Consider the following 16,646-nt stretch of genomic DNA (forward strand, 5'->3'; position numbering starts at 1 on the left):
TCTTAAAGATAGTCAGGATAATACGTGTTATAAGAGTATAGGTGTCACTCAAAACCTGTATACTGTAGGATAGAATTTAATCTTGTATTTCTTCTATAGAATTGAAGGTAAGGCTGGGTTCTTCTCTTCCCTTACAAATCCCCTTTCTTCCCAGTGCTGTCTTGTTTGGGATCTGTGCTGAGATTCTCTGTCCCTCAGCTCACATCACTCTGCAGCCAGCGTTAACCTAAGCACATGGTTGCTCAGTTCTGGCCGTTCTCCGGGGTGAGGGAGAAGTGCTGCTTGACTGTCTTTGGAAGAAGGTAGAAGAATATACACTATGAAATGGTTCTGTGAAATGGCGATTTGGTGTATATGACAATATCCCAGCTCTGGAGAGCAGGGTGGAGCAGAGCACCCTCATTATTTACTCAGCCATCAGTAGGTTACCAGAGCTTTGGTCTTAATAGCTTTAATGCTGCTAGATATTTGTTATACTAGTAATTTTATGACTAAGATACTTATAAATATATAATTTTTATTACTTAATGTATTTGTAATGCTGTACAGTACATCATACTATTCACGCTTATGATTTGATGCTTCAGATGAGAAGGAAGAAAAAGTTATTTACTGGGAACTGCAGTTCTTTGGGAGGCATTGCCCCTGCACACGTTCTGCTGCAGGTAAACATATCTTGAGAGGTGAAGTTTGGAAAACTTTCCGGTTAGCAGTAGCTGCTGAGAGGCATTTGTCTTGACTTTTTTTCATGCTGTTTCCAGAGTATAAAGGGTAGTAATGTTTTTTGTTCTTCAAAAGACAAGAGACTTGGAAGAGGAAGAGCAAGATGCAGGATAATGCCTCTCCAAGAACTGTATTGCACTGGGAAATAACCTTTCTTTAAGCTTTTGCTCATTTTCTTGTTGTATGGCGGTTGACTTTGGGCTGCTATTGGAGATGATTGTCAGTTGGAAAACTGCCATATTCAACACATTCTCTGGAACTTCCTTGCAGCCATAATGTCTTTACTGTTGCATTTTTGCATCCTCAGTACTTGGAATAGGCACATTCTGTGAGAGAGACTCCGAGTGACTATAGTGTTACTCAAGATAGGGATTGTTATGGCTTTTGATTTCCACTCTGGCTTCTTCATAGACTTCTATAGAAAAATTGGTCCTTACTTTTTGGTGTGGAGGGCTTGTAGCTGTACCCATTCTGAAGGAGTCAGATGGTGAATGTGTTTACTTGGATGAGTTTCTGATAGCACTAACTGGGTCCTCAAGGAGACATTATCCACACAAAAAACAACTTAGAGGATCTGTGATTAGAATTTGGTGCTGGGAAAAGTACTGACTTTGCACTAATAAAGTTTTTTAGACAGAGGAAATAGTCATCATTGGCTGAAGTGGTGAAATAAGAAGTGAGTAACGTTGAAGTTCCAGCAGCAAACAGACCTCTCAGTGGAAAAAATGTTTTGGTTACAGCCTTCAGAAACTTCAGTACGTTGCAGTTGGGGGGAATGTAAACAGTCAGTGCTGAGAGGGTGTTCAGGTGCAGCTTCACAGAATGAAGAAACAAGGTCTCAGGGTGTTTCAATACTCTAGAAAAGTCAAAGTTGTAGGAAAGGAGAAATCTGAAATCTGAGCGTATTAGAAGTGTAATGCATCTATTCCAATCAATCCATTTAACTCTCTTTCCTGTTATTTATGATGGTGCTTATGGATATTATTAGTGTACATCTGAGGTTGCAAAGCTTCATGACAGAAACTAGAGACAAAGGGGGGAAAAAAGAGGGGAAAAAAAGAAGAGATTCCTTAGAGAGGCTTGTATAAGATCTTCCTTTGTAATCAGCTGTAGGCCTGGGATTGGCTTGAATGGCTGAACAAAACATGGTCTGGCAAGAGAATTGTGCCCCAGCAAAATTTGTGCTGCTGTACTCTGGAGGTGTAAGCCGACACTGGGAATTACTCAAGTAGTAAATCTGGAATTTGGCTTTATACTCTGGCCTGGCATAGCAAATGAGCTGTACCCACAGTGTGCTTCTAGGGACCTGGGGCTCTCCTCACTTGCGGAAATACCATGTGTGCCCCTCTGAGCCAGGCACAGTGCCGCCGTGGGAATGACTCGAATCCGCATGCCTTGGAAAAACAAAGATAATGTTCAAAAGACAGCCCTGGCTGAAATAACAAGGGAAAAAGAAGCTCATTCATCTAGAGGTTTTAGATAAGATTGGCTAGGGGAGACGTAAGTCTGTCAAAAAGACAGCACAGCACAAAGAGGATACAACAAAGGAAGGAATGAATGACAGAAGAAGACCCAAAAATGATAAAGAGGGAATATGTGAAGAAAGGGTATGCTGGATGTGGAAGGGCCAAGACTGTACAGACTATTTTGAAGAGAACTGAATAGCAAAATATGAGTCTGAAGGTGCTTATTGAAGGGCTGCTAAGGTGCAGGTATGCTCTGTGGGTGTTGCTAAGACAGAAGGATCTTCGGCCTCACCTGCGGGTTGCAGTACGTGCGCTCCCTCAGGCGATGGGTAAGGATGCCCGTGCTTGAAAGTGGAAATGCAAGCTTCAGGAGGTTAAAAACATATGAGTCATTAAAGCTGTTGTCCTGTAGTTTGTTATGGCTTATTGAATGTTTGAGAATATTGGAATTCTATGTAATCTCTCTGCTCTAGTAAATCCAGAGGATTTTCTGTTTTTGGAGCTGTTATTTTTCTTTAATTTAGGTTAGTAATTTAAGGGAATAGGTTGAAAACAACTGGAAAGGAAGGAAAAGTCCAAAATTTATCCAAAATACATTTTTAGGGAAAAGAATTGTAAGCACTGAATGTATTAATTGCATGAATATGTTTTTTCATACATTCCTAATACACTTCAAAATTATGCTAGTGATAAACAAGGAGGAGTTTGATTAATTTTTGCAGCTGTTCCTTACCTATGTTTTTATATACATATGTAAGTCTCATGCAGACTACTTGGGCATTACCTAAAAATTCTTTCAGACCATCTGTTTGGTGCAGTTTCCAAGTTACTAGGCTTTACATACTGCCAAAATCAAATTAATGGTTTCTGTACCAATCTAATGACTCTGCATTGCATCCTTGTGTGGGCTGTAAGTAGCAACAGGGGTATTAAAGTGCTTTGGTACTTTATGCGTTATTAAAACCTTAGTCCATACTTTAAGGCCAGTCACCAGCACCCCGGATTAGATTGGTATAGGACGTAGATTATACCTTTCAAACAGTATTTAGGGTTATTGTTTCAGTATGTGCTCCTTGGACTCCAGGAGAAAGTTCCCAGGAGTGCAGCTGCAACAGCTAGTTGTTGAGATTGTTTCCTCGGATATTTTTTAGGATCTTATTTCTAATGTTGAAGATCCTGCAAAGTATTGATTATTACGGTTCTCCTTCAAGTCTGTGGTCGCGACTGGGGTTGCACAGTATGAATGCATGTTGGCATGTGGCAAGTAACATAATGCAACTCCTCTGAAGTTCTCTTCTTAAAACTTACAGGTACCAGTATTAAATAATCAAGGAGAATTTGTTCTATTGCTGCTGGAAAGCAGAGAAGAAACTGCTGTTAAAAATGAGATAGCTAAAGTAAACATAGCTTTCTCTCTTTTTTTATTTTTAAAAGGAATATGCAGCTGGTTTTGTCCTTCAGTATTGTAAAGGGCTTCTGGAAGACTGGAAGCTTTCACAGGCAGATATGGGTAATTTCAAAATATTGATTTTCTGGATCTGGCTTTATTTTTTTTAAATGTATTTCCTTCTCCATTTTTTGATTATTTTTGTTTGTTTGGAGCTTGGTCAATTTGTTAGAAGACAAGAAGAAAAAACTAAGAGAAAAACTGCTATTTCCCTGTCTTCCAGCTCAGAGATGGGTGACTCAGATAACTCAAAGAAGGTGGGGGTTTTTCCACCAAGAAAGTGAAAATATGAAAACCAGACCTCAGTTAAGTGCTGTAACTTGCCTGTTTCACCTCTAGTATTTAGTTTTCTGGGTCCTTGGCATTCATTAAATTGTGGAGCTCAGCCTCCTCTTCAGCATGTTCTCCTGTATTCAAGTGCATCTATGGGATTTACAGTCACTGTTTTCTTATAACAAAAGCAAAAACCTCTTGCATGCAGAGTTAGATGCAAAGCAAGAAATTCAAATAAACAAACATGCTTTTTGGCATTCCCCTGAGGATATCACAAGCTGCCTTTAGGCTGCTGGAAATTAAATACTGAATTATTTTTTTCTTCTCTACTGCTTCCCTCTCTTCTTCAAGACCTTTTTTACTTTCATGACTGTCTCTTTAGTAAATAAAAAATTCTCATTTGTTACCCAACCTTGTTAATACTCATCTTTAAATTTTCCAAGGATATGCTTCTTTGCTTCAAATCATGAGCAAATATTTGCTTGTGCAGCAAATTCAGCTTCAGCTCTAGAAGTGAAGAATATGTTCAAGGTGTTGGGGCATCTAATATTCTAATATTCTTGCAGAAAGTGTAGTAGGCTACAACTAATCTGATATATCTTTGTAAAACTTTACTTTAGCTTTTGGCTTTCAAAATTAAAAAGTAATTTACAACTTTAATAGGAAAATAATCTGATATAAATGATCCGAGGTCTTTTTGGACCTGTGAGGCAGTGACACTGATGGGAAGGTAAAAATGAATTGCCACTGTTCAGTTCTACTCAGAAGAAGATACTCTTCCCTTTAAAGATGTAAACCCTTTATTTTTGCATTTGACTTAGCCTGGCCTAATTTACTTAGCAATGCCCTAATTTACTTTAAATTATTGTATTATTTTATGTATGGTGTTATTGTATGTAGCCTGCTCTGAAAGAGTCCTTGAACAAAACCTTAGAGGAAATGATGTTTTTGTATCAACACATTTTTAGTAGGAGGCCATGTTGATTGCACAGATAGAGAGAAATGGTGGTTAATTCCTGCAGACTCATGAGGAATATTTGTGTTTTAATACAAATAGCATTAAATTTTCACAGTGGGAGGACTGTGTAGAAGGTAATAGGACACTGTAAACTTTGAGAACAGGGCATAGAAATTATATGTTAACTCATCTTAACCACAGCTAGCATTTGATGGGTGTGTGCACATTATAACATGAAATATGCATAGAATAGCATTGAAAACATTTTTAAATGAAATGTTGTAGTGCTCTCAGGTACTTGCTTTGTTTTGAAATGGCCATGCTACTTGGCACCCAAGGAATAGCTTGTGCAAGTTTACAGGGTAACTGTATGTCAAAATACAAAGTTTGCTCCAAGAAGAAGTAACTTTCATTTTTTGATAAATTCTAATCAATATTTGTTACCTTTCGTGATAATGAAAAATGCAACGTGGCTTTCTCTTTACTTCTTGTTGCCAGAACAGCAAATACATTCATAGAGAAATGCTATTGAAAACTGAAAGTGGAAATTAAAATACAATTAAAAAAATAATTCCGTAAGTTACTTGAACACTTCACAAGAAGAACACTTATTGCTGAAACATTTTACTTTACTGGGGAATATACTAGTATCTCCCTGTGATATTACTTCACTATCCGCTTCTTATATATAGATAGCTTTAGAAAAAGGGAAAAGGACCATATTTCTAGGATATGCTTTAAGCTATTCCCTTTTTTTTTTAGGTCATTTTTAAATAAGAAAATATTTCTAGCATTCCTACTCCTTTGGGATAGTATCTATAAGGAAAACTGTTAACTCAGCATTTAAAAAACAACCACCAAAACCTTCCAAAGAAGCCACAGCAAATTACGGAGCCCAGTTTTCTGTTAGTTCTTCTTTATGTGATGCAGACTTCAAACTATAGTGCTTTAGGAAGTTTTCAGAGAAACCTGGACATGGACAAAAGAGTGTGATTTACCAGAGCAGAAAATGGGAGGAAACAACTCAGGAGGATGTGAGTGAGATCAGAAACCTGCTGCCTGGGAAGTGGGAATGGCAGGCAAGGAGGCTTGGACGGGGTCACAGAGATCGGGAGGGAGTCAGAAAAGTCCATCTGGCTGCGATGGAGCCGAGCTGCAGGACTTCTGTGCTCTGTTTGCTGGCAGCAGCATCTGTGACACTGATAATCAGATACATGCTTTGTCTTCTAACCGCTGCTGCTTGTGGAAGGCCATCTATTGCTGCTGCTTATGACAAAAAAGGGTGGTCAGGTAGAGTCAGGCATGCCATAAGGTATGATTTCTGTGTTTTGGGGGTTGAAAAGGCAGTCTTAGATGTCTCTATATCAAGTAACATCAAGATTGCAAAGCCAAGCATTGAAAAATGCAAAATTAAAGGTGTTTTTTTTTTTTTTTAATAATACAATCCTTTCCTCCAAATAAAGCATTATCTTATATATAGCATAATCAGCTATTTATTTTTTCCCCACAGGGTCATTTGCACAGAAATAATGCAAAATGAAAGTAATAGTACATACACATTGCTTACATTTTCTACAGTGGAAATGCAGGTAATGATTCCCCAGCTCTTGCAAATTTGCCAAAACCTGCAGAGCAGAGAGTTGGAAGCTTTTTAAAATTGCTGGCATGCTCGCACACAGCTGAAACACAGCTAATGTGAGGCCGTTCCATGCCATATACTTAAGATCTTGAGAAGTGACCTGTCTGGTGTACTTGCCCAAAGCTAATTCTGGCCCATGGAGAAGCAGGTAAGCTACTTCTGCAGTACTAAATTTCTGCTCTGTAATCACTCGAACACCGGCTGCTGTGTGAGACTTTCTACTTAATGGTAGTCACTTTATACTCTGTCCCTACCACATGCTCTTTCTGTGCTCCGCTCTTTCTCTGGTTTCAGTTTGCAGGATAGCTAATGGCTTTTTTTCTGAATAGGATGCTTTTCTTGGTTTAACTGATGGGCTTTTATTTAGCAAATCCCCTCCTTTTTCAATTCGTTTTAACAGATGGAAAATGTTCTGGGAATATCTACATATATAAACATCAGTGACATGCCAATGAAAGGTGCATACAAGAAAAAGGCAATGTCTATTGCGTAGTATTTTTTTTTATTTGATATGTGTACTTGAAGCAGTGAGAACTTAAATACAGAAAGATGCCCTTTTCTCTTAGCATTCTGGCATTTTCTTAACCATTTGGGCAATTACACAGGCAAAACACCAAATATAATTACGAATGTATTTCTTGAGAGATAGTACTTTAACACTGAGCAGATCAGCTCTTGAATTATCAGATTGTGTTTGCTTGAAGCACCTTCACGTGGAAGATTCTACTAGAAAAGCACACGTAAGCTAAAAACCTGCCACATAGTTTTTCCTGGATTGTGAACAGTTTAGCAACTGAAGTTTAACTGAAGGATTGTAAATGAATGGTTCATAAAATGGTGTGCTGGTTTATCTGCATTTATACGGAGTGAAACAGTCTTTAATGACATATTAAACAGTTAATTACTCACCAATCCTATTTTTTTTAACAGTAGCACCTTTTCAAATAAAAAATATGCTTTGTATTTTTAGATAGCTTGCCTTGAAGTGTTTTTAAAACATTTCTGCTCCTTCTCTTAGTTTGATTGTTTAGAATCATGGGAAACACTTTGTAGTGTTATATTTAAAAATATATAAAATTATTCTTGTGCTGATGCAATGCGCCAGAAAGTTGTTTATTTGTAAGTATGTTTAAATCTGTAAAAATTAGACACATAGTAAAGTGTTAAAAATTTATTGTTGATTTGTACAGATGCATAATACCCACCTACTGCTTCAAAAAAAAAAAAAAAAAAAGTTAGAGGGTACTGGAAAAGAATAAAATCTTTGTCATGATGATGTTGGGTATTCAATTTCTAAATTAAATGAATTCCAGGAGTTCAAACCTTTATTTCAATATACTCTAGGTATTTAAGGCTTCTCTCTCAAAAATGCTATGTCAAAAGAGCAGCTGCCTGTAATGTATGGGGCATCTTTAACTTTTGGTAATGTGTGGGGTAGTTCTCTGGAAGGATGGTCTGTGTGCAGAATGAGATTAGCATTACTGAGTTTAGAAAATTGTGTTTTGGAGAATGCTTGTAAGATAAAGAATGAATTTATTTACTGCTACATGGTAATTTATAGTTAAATTAAAAAAAAATACTGTTATTTGATTGGAAGTTAATAAAAGAGAATTAGTATTGTATACTCAAATGACCAGAAGAAATCAGAATTGAAACTAAGAAAAACTCTATGTATCTGTTTATTTTTTGAGCCTTTGAAAAGGCTCTTAAAATATAGCATGAAATCAAAAATAATCTTGCTACTCTGATTATTGATAGCTATTAAAAATATCTAGGAATACTAAACCTGAGAGATTTGATGGGGAGAAAGAGGGTAAATATGCAATTTGCTTTTTGTTTACTGCATATTTAGTCATTTTCTTTGCTGGTGTTTTGTACTTGCTGTTCTATTGGTTAGCAGAATAGCAGCGTTGTCAGGCAGTGCTTTAGGGAGAGCACGCCGTGTTCTTGGCTTGCCTCTGGAACGGGGACTTGTCTAGATCAGTGTCTCCCGTTGAGTAGGTAGGAGGCTGAAGTACGTGTATGGAAGAAGACGACAGAATGGAAGAGCAGACATCAGCGTGGTCTGTCCAGAAGATCTCTCCCACCAAGCTAAATTGAACTCTATAAAAAAAACCCTGAGGATTTACAGGATGACGTATCTTAATTTTTCAAGGTGATTTAAAAGTTAAAAAGTTTGCTGAACATAAAGAGAGCTAATATATTATGAAAGGACTTGCTGACAGCACTTCTTTGAAACAGGATACTACAGGTCCATACACTGAGTAGCTACCACAGAGTAGCAAATGTTGAATTTCACCTCCTGGTGTATCCCATGGTAATTTGTTTGCTTACACTGTCCTTAAGAATGTAAAACCATTCATCCGGTTTTCACAATGGAATTTTACATGACATCTGCATGTCTAATCACGCACACTAATTTGGTGTGAAAACATCACACAGCCAGCTACTACTCACCTCCTGGGGAAAAAAATTGCACCAAAACAAAAGAAATATTTGATAGCTTGGGTTTGGTTTTTTTTTTTCCCCCTCTAAAAGCTACAGATCCTTTTCTGCCTGTAGTATTTTGCATCTGAATATGTATAAATATATTTGCATACCTGCTAATTGGAAAGATTTCAGATTAAATGACTGTTGTATAAATTGCACTACTCATCAGTTTTGCTACAAAAAAAATCAGCTTGTAGTATGCCAGTAAACACCTTGAGTTGGTTTCAAGTAATGGTAGTCATTTTTACAGGATGTTTGGGTTTGCTTGCCCTTGTTTCAGACAGGGAATTACGGGTTTTTTTCCGAACAGCTAGAAATCTCTAGCTTTAGCCATGTCTAACGTAAGATAGTAACTTCGTTAGATAATACGTGCATACAATCGTGCACTCTTAACTGTAAAACTACATTCCATGTCACTGGATGCATATGCTTCAGCTGCTTGTTTTAGAAAAGTGTTAATAGTTAATAAATTTTTCTGCTTAGTGATCAGTTTTTAGTAGTTAGGTCACAGCTTGTTCAAATACATTTTTTCCCAGCTTCCACGCGCGCGCTCCCTCTCGGAATTGTTAAAGGCAGTAAAAGGTATTGTGTTAATGATGCCCCATTGCCTCTGGGCTCCTGCTGCTCAGCTGCAGAAGCCAGGGATGTCCTCTCACACCTCATCCACGCTGAATGGCTGGACTTTCTTCCTCTGGCAACAGCAGATGGGACAGCAGGCACCGTGTGTTGATCCTTGTGCTGTTCGTCAGCTCAGGAATACGCTAGCAGGCAGGTGTGGGCTCTTGGAGGGGTACAAGCCGGTGAGGAAGACCATCCAGGCATTTTGATCTAAAAACTGTACTGTGCTGGGACTGGGGACACCGACCCAGTGTCCTTATCGTCATTCTTCTGTTGTCTTCCTCTCTACATGAAAAAGCGTTTGTGCCTGTGTTGTTTCTCTCGGGGGAAGAGGCACTTGCCTGTATGTCCAACAGGTTCTCAGCATCACCCGAGACATGTTCTTGCTTTGGTGTGCTCGGGTCTGCGGACTGTTCTGGACCCAGTGTTGGTGAGATGGCTGCTTGCAATGCAGTGATAGGATTGGGCGCCCTTATTTCTATTTCTGTACTTGTAAGACTGCATAGGTGGGTCACGTTTATTTTAAACCTAAAGTTTACTTTAAAGCTTTAAGTTTATACACGTGCTAAGTCTTACCTAAGCGGTGCCATTACATTCAGATGTTAGAACTGTTGATGCAAACAGATATTACAAACTTTTTAGTCATTTAATTTCACCTTCTTTTTTCACTACTTACAGTTTCATCTCATGATTTTCAGTGGTTATATCAGAAGCATTTTGATACAGCAGGATGACTTGTCATTCTAAAAATGGGAGTATTCAAACAAGTGAACTGAGATCATGTCTCTACTTCAAACTGAGGTGTCCCCCTCAACCCCCATTTAGATATAAAGCTACTGTTGACAGGAATAAGTTAATGTTTTAAATATAAAATATGACAAATACATAAAAAGCATCATTTGGGTTTCAACTGCATTGCCAAGTCTAGGATAATCTTGTAGTGATTCTCCATACACAAAGCACTGTTGTTGCTATCAGGGTTGCTTTAAGAATTTAAATGCTTTTGAGAAGCATTTGCTTGTGTTTTATTTTGCTGTTCTGCAACAAGCTAAACTATTATTTATTTTGGTTTATTTAGCTTATGCATAAACATGAGTGCTGTATTGCTACAATGGGGAATAACTGGGAAAATTAAATACAATTACACTTACTGAAATGAGATCCAAGTTTCTATCAATGCTTTTATTTTTGCTTAAAGAAACAAAACCTACAAGCAATGAGGAAACTAACCTATATAAGGTAATAGTTCCTTCTCCCTCTATTTCAATTGATATTTGAAAATTGTTTTTATTACAGCATAGGTGAAACAACTGTATTCAGCAGTGCTACTGAGAAGGTACAGAAGAGATCAGATGTAATGCTACCACATAGTAAAGAGATTAAATTTTTTTCCATGTCTTAGGATAACCAAAGCCTATGTATTAAAATATGCATTTTGATTTGAAAAGTAAGAAACCCAGAGCAATATTTTAGAAGTTAAATACAAAACAGTAGTAAATATGCAAAACACAGTTGAAAAGCAGAGCGATGAGGCAAAAGAGATAAGTATAATAGTTGATTGATTCTTAAAATGTAAATCTTTGTAATGCTGGGCTTCCCCCCACCCCCTGCGTGTAATGTCTTGTCAGTCTAAACAGGACGGCTATGCAACATAGTGAGATGGTACTGCCTTACACAGTATAGTTGAATTTAATTACCAAAGCATCAAAAAGGTAATGGCACCGGGAGGCCTGATATCTGCACTAGTATGGACTGACCATATTGTGTTTGAGGAAAATGAGGTTAAAAAAATACAGTTTTACGATATACAGTACTTCTTCAGTAAGAGAACTTGTCCGAAGTGAATACGTCGTCTTTCAGCACAGATTTCTCGACGATTTCGAACAGTAATGTGAAAACTGAGATTACAGTACAACGGCTAGCAGTAAGTGATACTTTGGTTAAATACATACGTTACACATCTGTGTGTAGATAGTGGGCATTTCACCATGTTCCAGAAGAGATTTTTTTACCCTGACATATTTATTCAAGAGTTTGTTATGAACCATTGAGATTGAGTTGTTTATCCATTTGATTTATCCATGAGTATCAGCACTCCTTAAAGAACAGATCAAAACTAAACACTCTACATAGGACCAATAGAGCAGAATTATTCAAGTTCAATGAAATATTACAAAAAAGGCTTCCTTCTTAGGAAAACTCAGCTATGGTAAAAATATCTACTACAGTGCACTGCACTGTAATAAATATTCAACATAAATTAATAATTTACAAGTACCTGAGCAAGTATACAGAGCACCATAGCACAGCACAGCACCAAAGGCAGTAGCTCAGAATTCTTAAAAATAATGCTGTTTTAAACATTAAAAATTCTAAGTATTGTCATAAAAGTGAACTCCAGCTGGAGTTTAAAGATAGTGCAAACTTCTGTCTTCACTTTTTAAAATAAAGGTGTCAGATTTTCTAGTCATTTCATATCAGCGGTGTTGCTGGACCTGGAGACCTGTGGTGGATGCTTAGGAGCAGGTCTGTCGGAAAGAGAGAAAACAGCAAATTGTTATTTAAACTGTTCTTAGTTCTCATTGCCAGCATCCTGCTTGAGGCATGAAGATGAATGGTAAAACGTCTTAGAGACAGTCACTGAAGCTAACGTCAGACACGTACCGTGGGACTCTCATACTGGGAGGAGCTCAGACCTGTTACTGTATACACAGGTCCCATCAAGAAGCGTAAGTGGTACCGGCAGACTCTTTTTTTTCAGTTCATGTTTTAATTGCTGCTTGGCCAGTGGGATGAGCTAGCTCAATGTTTCAGGTGTTGTTCTTTAAACTCTTTATTTCCTTGGGTGCTCATCAATTTTGCATCTGTTCAAAAATGCTACTTAATGTTGTGGAGTAGCAGTTGGTTTCAAAAAGTTGTAGTAGTCAGCTTGGAATATTATTAATTACTTTCAGACTATCTTACTAGAATGGACAGCCAGGAGCTTAACCAAAGTTCAGTCTTGCAGTCTTTTTGCTAGAAGTATTAGGAAACTAACATGATTCTATTTTTAATTTTTCTGAGCAATGTTAAGTGCCTCACTAGTGGAATTCCTGTAGCTGAAAATCCTACTTTTATTTTCCTTGGGGCTCACCTTTTATTTGTAGGAAACCTGAAGAACATTGGGTAAGAAAATATCATTGACTATGCCCGTTAACATTGGGCATAGTTATTTCACTTCCAGATCATGTTTTTTCAACATCCTTTTTTTTTTTGAAGTGTACAGTTTGCGTGCTTTCTGAATGTTTTGGGTATTACTTTCATAATACCCAAATTTCATTATTATAAACTGATGTTCCATTGTGAAATGTGTGAACAGAAAATTGCTTTTATTGGTGGTTGATCTTAACAGCATTCAGTTCTCAGCCTAATTCTCGAGGTGGTCTGAGTAGGAAATGTTTTTTTTGCAAGAGCTTTGTTTCTCTTGAAATTGGTGCTTATTAACTCCTTTCTTTTGCAAGGAATTGTATTTATTGGGCAATTTTTGTAAATATACAGTCAGACGCTTACAGTCAAACCTTCATATGTAGTATAAATTCTCATACTTCTGTGGAAGTCAGTGCAATTGTGCTGACACACTCCCAGTGAGAGTCAGATACCGTGTGCTTTTATATAAGCAAATAGAAAATGGTTGTTGCGTAGCTCTCGGCAATAGCTACGGCACAGCGTGGTTACTCAAGACGTTGCAGAGCTGGCATTGAACGAAACACTATAAATCAAGCCATTTGGATTAGGAGAACCAACCTTAAGGGAGTACCGTGAGGCAGAGCTTTTGTGTGTCCAGGCGCTGCTGTGCATGCACCGTTGTAGCGTGCTTTGTTCAGAGGGTCTGCTGGTAGAGGCTTCCGAGGAGGGTTTGGTTTGTGGTTTTCCTATTAGAAAACATAAGGTCATATTAGTCTTTGTAGTTGACATAACATAACTAACATAGCGACAACTGAGTTAAAGTAAAGGTAAGTTTGGTGTAGTTGTGACTCATTTAAATGAGTAAGCCATAACTTATTTTTAACAAACAGGTACTTAGATTTCAAAACAAAGGTTTAATACTGTATTTTAATAATCTTGTTTCTTTTGATTCTTTACTCTAGAAATACTGGGTGCATCTATACTGGAGTTAATGATTAATTGGTGGTAAATCAAAACAACATAGATTGAATACATAACATTGTAAAAGTAGTTATATAGAAAGATAGAGATACTAGAAATTACTTTAAAAAAATGCACATTCAGATGACCACAGAAACAAACTGCTCAAGTCCAGTTTGAATTGGGAGCATCTGTGGAATTTTTTTGAGAGATGCTGCTGTGCTTTCATTCTGTGGAATTAAATGATTCATTAATAAAGAACAGAAGTCATCTGCTGTCAGGCATGAGCTAATGTCCCTTCTGTGTGGTCCTTGAAGCACTGCAAACATGGTAACATGTCTATTTGTGGTCTTCATTATGAAGAACTGGGATAGATTAAGTGACTTGCTCAGGGCACACAAAAACTCTCCAGTATATCCTAAAACTCACTTCAGATCCTTCTACTATTTGAACTGCATACTCATGATTTTTCAAAGTAATTTTGCTCTTTATTATTAGTTTGCCATAACTATCATTAGTAAAGTTGACCAAAAAGAAACAAGAAGAGCTTATAAGTATAATCTGGTTAAAGATCCCCTGAAAGATGTAATCAAAACAGGCAATCAGAGGCATGAACTGCTCATGAATAAAGTACAATTTTGCATTATTCGTTTTGAGCATCCCTTTGTTTTCTTACTTTTCACGGCAAATGTTTGCTTTTTCAAGAAGAAAATGCAGGTTGACCATCAGTAGGCATTTTGATAAGGAAGAAAATGTGGGAGCTTAATTAAACCTCATATATAGTCATTTCAAATTTACCACAAACTACATTTTACAGCTGTATATAATGTCCCTCTTCTTTTTCACTCTCGGCATAACATGTACTAGCTCTTGAGTGAATCAGAAATAGCAACATGAAAAAAATTCTTTATTTTAACTTATTGTTATAGCCAAATCTCATATTCAGTATAAAAATTAGTCTTGACTGTCATCCAGAAGAACTTCCACTATAAACCAAGATAAACATATCTTGCTATAAGAAGTTTCTCTGTGAGCTCTGTCTCTGGGGGTAAAAATGATTGCAAATATTCTTTAAATAATCAGGGCCTGGGAAATGATGAAATAAACATCACGCTTGTAAATACTCTGCGTAGCTTTATTTTATAGGGTTGCAAGTCACAGAGTTAGTTAAACACTAGCAAAGGAAGTTCTTCAAAACGCGATCATTTCCCATGATACAGAACCAGAACCTTAAAACTATTAAGAGAAGAAATCTTACCATCAGGATTTCTTAACCAAAGTTTACTTTGTGCACTAAATTTCTTACACAATGAAATCTTAATGTATGTGTTTTGAAGTGAAATGTACCGGTTTGGAAGAAGTTAGATCACAGCAGAAACTGATACTTTTAAAATAACTGAATTACCTCTACAGTAGAACATAAATTTAAGTTGCTTCTGTAATAGTTTTTTTGAAAGTTATAATGTTTATTACATGGGAGAGTATATGCATCATCACCTCGAGTGTGACAGCATTTAAAAAAAAAAGTTGTAACAAACACACAAACATCAGTGTTATAAAGACAGCAAACAACAAATGCGTCTTTGAACACTGTAAAGCCTTTATTCCCTTGACTGCCTTCACAGAAGTGGCCTTTTCCCTGAAGTACTTTTACATGATTAATCAGATCAGTTAATCTGGTGACATGAGTATTCAGCTGTTCGCTTGATCAGTCCCTCATTGTTGTTGCATGATTTGTATTTACTCCTCAACTGGCAGAATGCTGAGGCACCATAACTGGGAAGAGGGACCTGATCCAGGCTCAGCGGTCTAAAGCAACAAAGGTCTTGAAGAGCTTAAGATCTGGTAAGGATGAATGAACAAAAAGAGAGGAGAACTGTCCTTGTTTATTTGTTTGTGTTTATCAGCCTTGTCCTATGTCCAACCACCACCTGCAACACCTGATGGTAGGGAATGATTGGCTTTCTGAGAAGCTCAGAGCAGCTAAGTACTGGTGGGACCCTATCACCGGCTTTTTTTCCCCTCTTTTTGCAGGGGAAGCTGGCTGAAATGGCTAATCCATATGTGCTGATCTAGAACAGTTCTTCACCTGCGGAGTGAGCATCTTCTCACAGCTAAGCATTAAGATAATCTTTGGTACCTGAGCCAAACTAATTTTTTAGGCCCTCTTATTCCAGAAGAAACATCCATGTGAGGAAGTATGTTGAAACAGCAATCAAACTATAACTCCGATGGGTAGACAAGCCCAACAGAGTCACAGAAGGACAGGGGTTTGGAAGGGACCTCTGGAGACCATCTAGTCCGACCCCCCCGCCAGAGCAGGGTCACCTGGAGCAGGTTGCACAGGAATGTGTCCAGGTGAGTTTGGAATATCTCCAGACAAGGAGACTCCACAGCCTCTCTGGGCAGCCTCTTCCAGGGCTCTGCCACCCTCATAGAAAACACCTGATTTCTTTTTTTTTTTTTTCTCTCAAGAGCTTGTAAAAATATTGTCCTCAAGTTAATACCTTTAAGGAGGAAGCAGCGAAGTGGCTTGATAGAAAGTCTAATGTGGCAAGCTGGTAAGAAAGGGTAAAATAAAGAGAAAAAAAAAAATAGGGAGGGAATACAGATAAAAATGGAGATGGAGACTGTGTAATGGCTGAGATGGAGCAAAATGGAGGAGCAATTCACAGAAAGGAGATGCCAGCACAGGAAAATGCCACCAGGAAAACATACATCCTTAGAAGCAGAGGAAAAAATATTTGAAGAAATAAATCGCCTCCCCCAAACTGATTTCAGGATGGTCTTTTCTATTCCTCATGTGCCTCAGGAGAATCGGGATTGATGTCCTGGCAAGTCCCCAGCACAGCTCATAGTACCACCGTGGCTGTGCTTCACTGCTTCATCTCTCTCTCCTCTCTCCCA

General features: G+C 37.8%; 1 protein-coding gene across 1 annotated transcript in view; it reads right to left on the reverse strand.

Moving 5' to 3' along the window:
- Positions 1-11,892: 11,892 nt before the first annotated feature.
- Positions 11,893-16,646, reverse strand: part of ADAM12 (ADAM metallopeptidase domain 12) — a 187,642-nt gene continuing 182,888 nt past the window's right edge. Inside the window, exons 22-23 of the mRNA XM_059820998.1 lie at positions 13,398-13,525; positions 11,893-12,142 (exon numbers count right to left, since the gene is read on the reverse strand). Coding sequence (XP_059676981.1) covers positions 12,082-12,142; positions 13,398-13,525 — 189 coding nt within the window. The 3' untranslated portion in view covers positions 11,893-12,081. The remainder of the gene's footprint in view (positions 12,143-13,397; positions 13,526-16,646) is intronic.

Source organism: Gavia stellata, chromosome 9 (genome assembly GCF_030936135.1).
Source record: "Gavia stellata isolate bGavSte3 chromosome 9, bGavSte3.hap2, whole genome shotgun sequence".
Classification (NCBI taxonomy): Eukaryota; Metazoa; Chordata; class Aves; order Gaviiformes; family Gaviidae; genus Gavia; species Gavia stellata.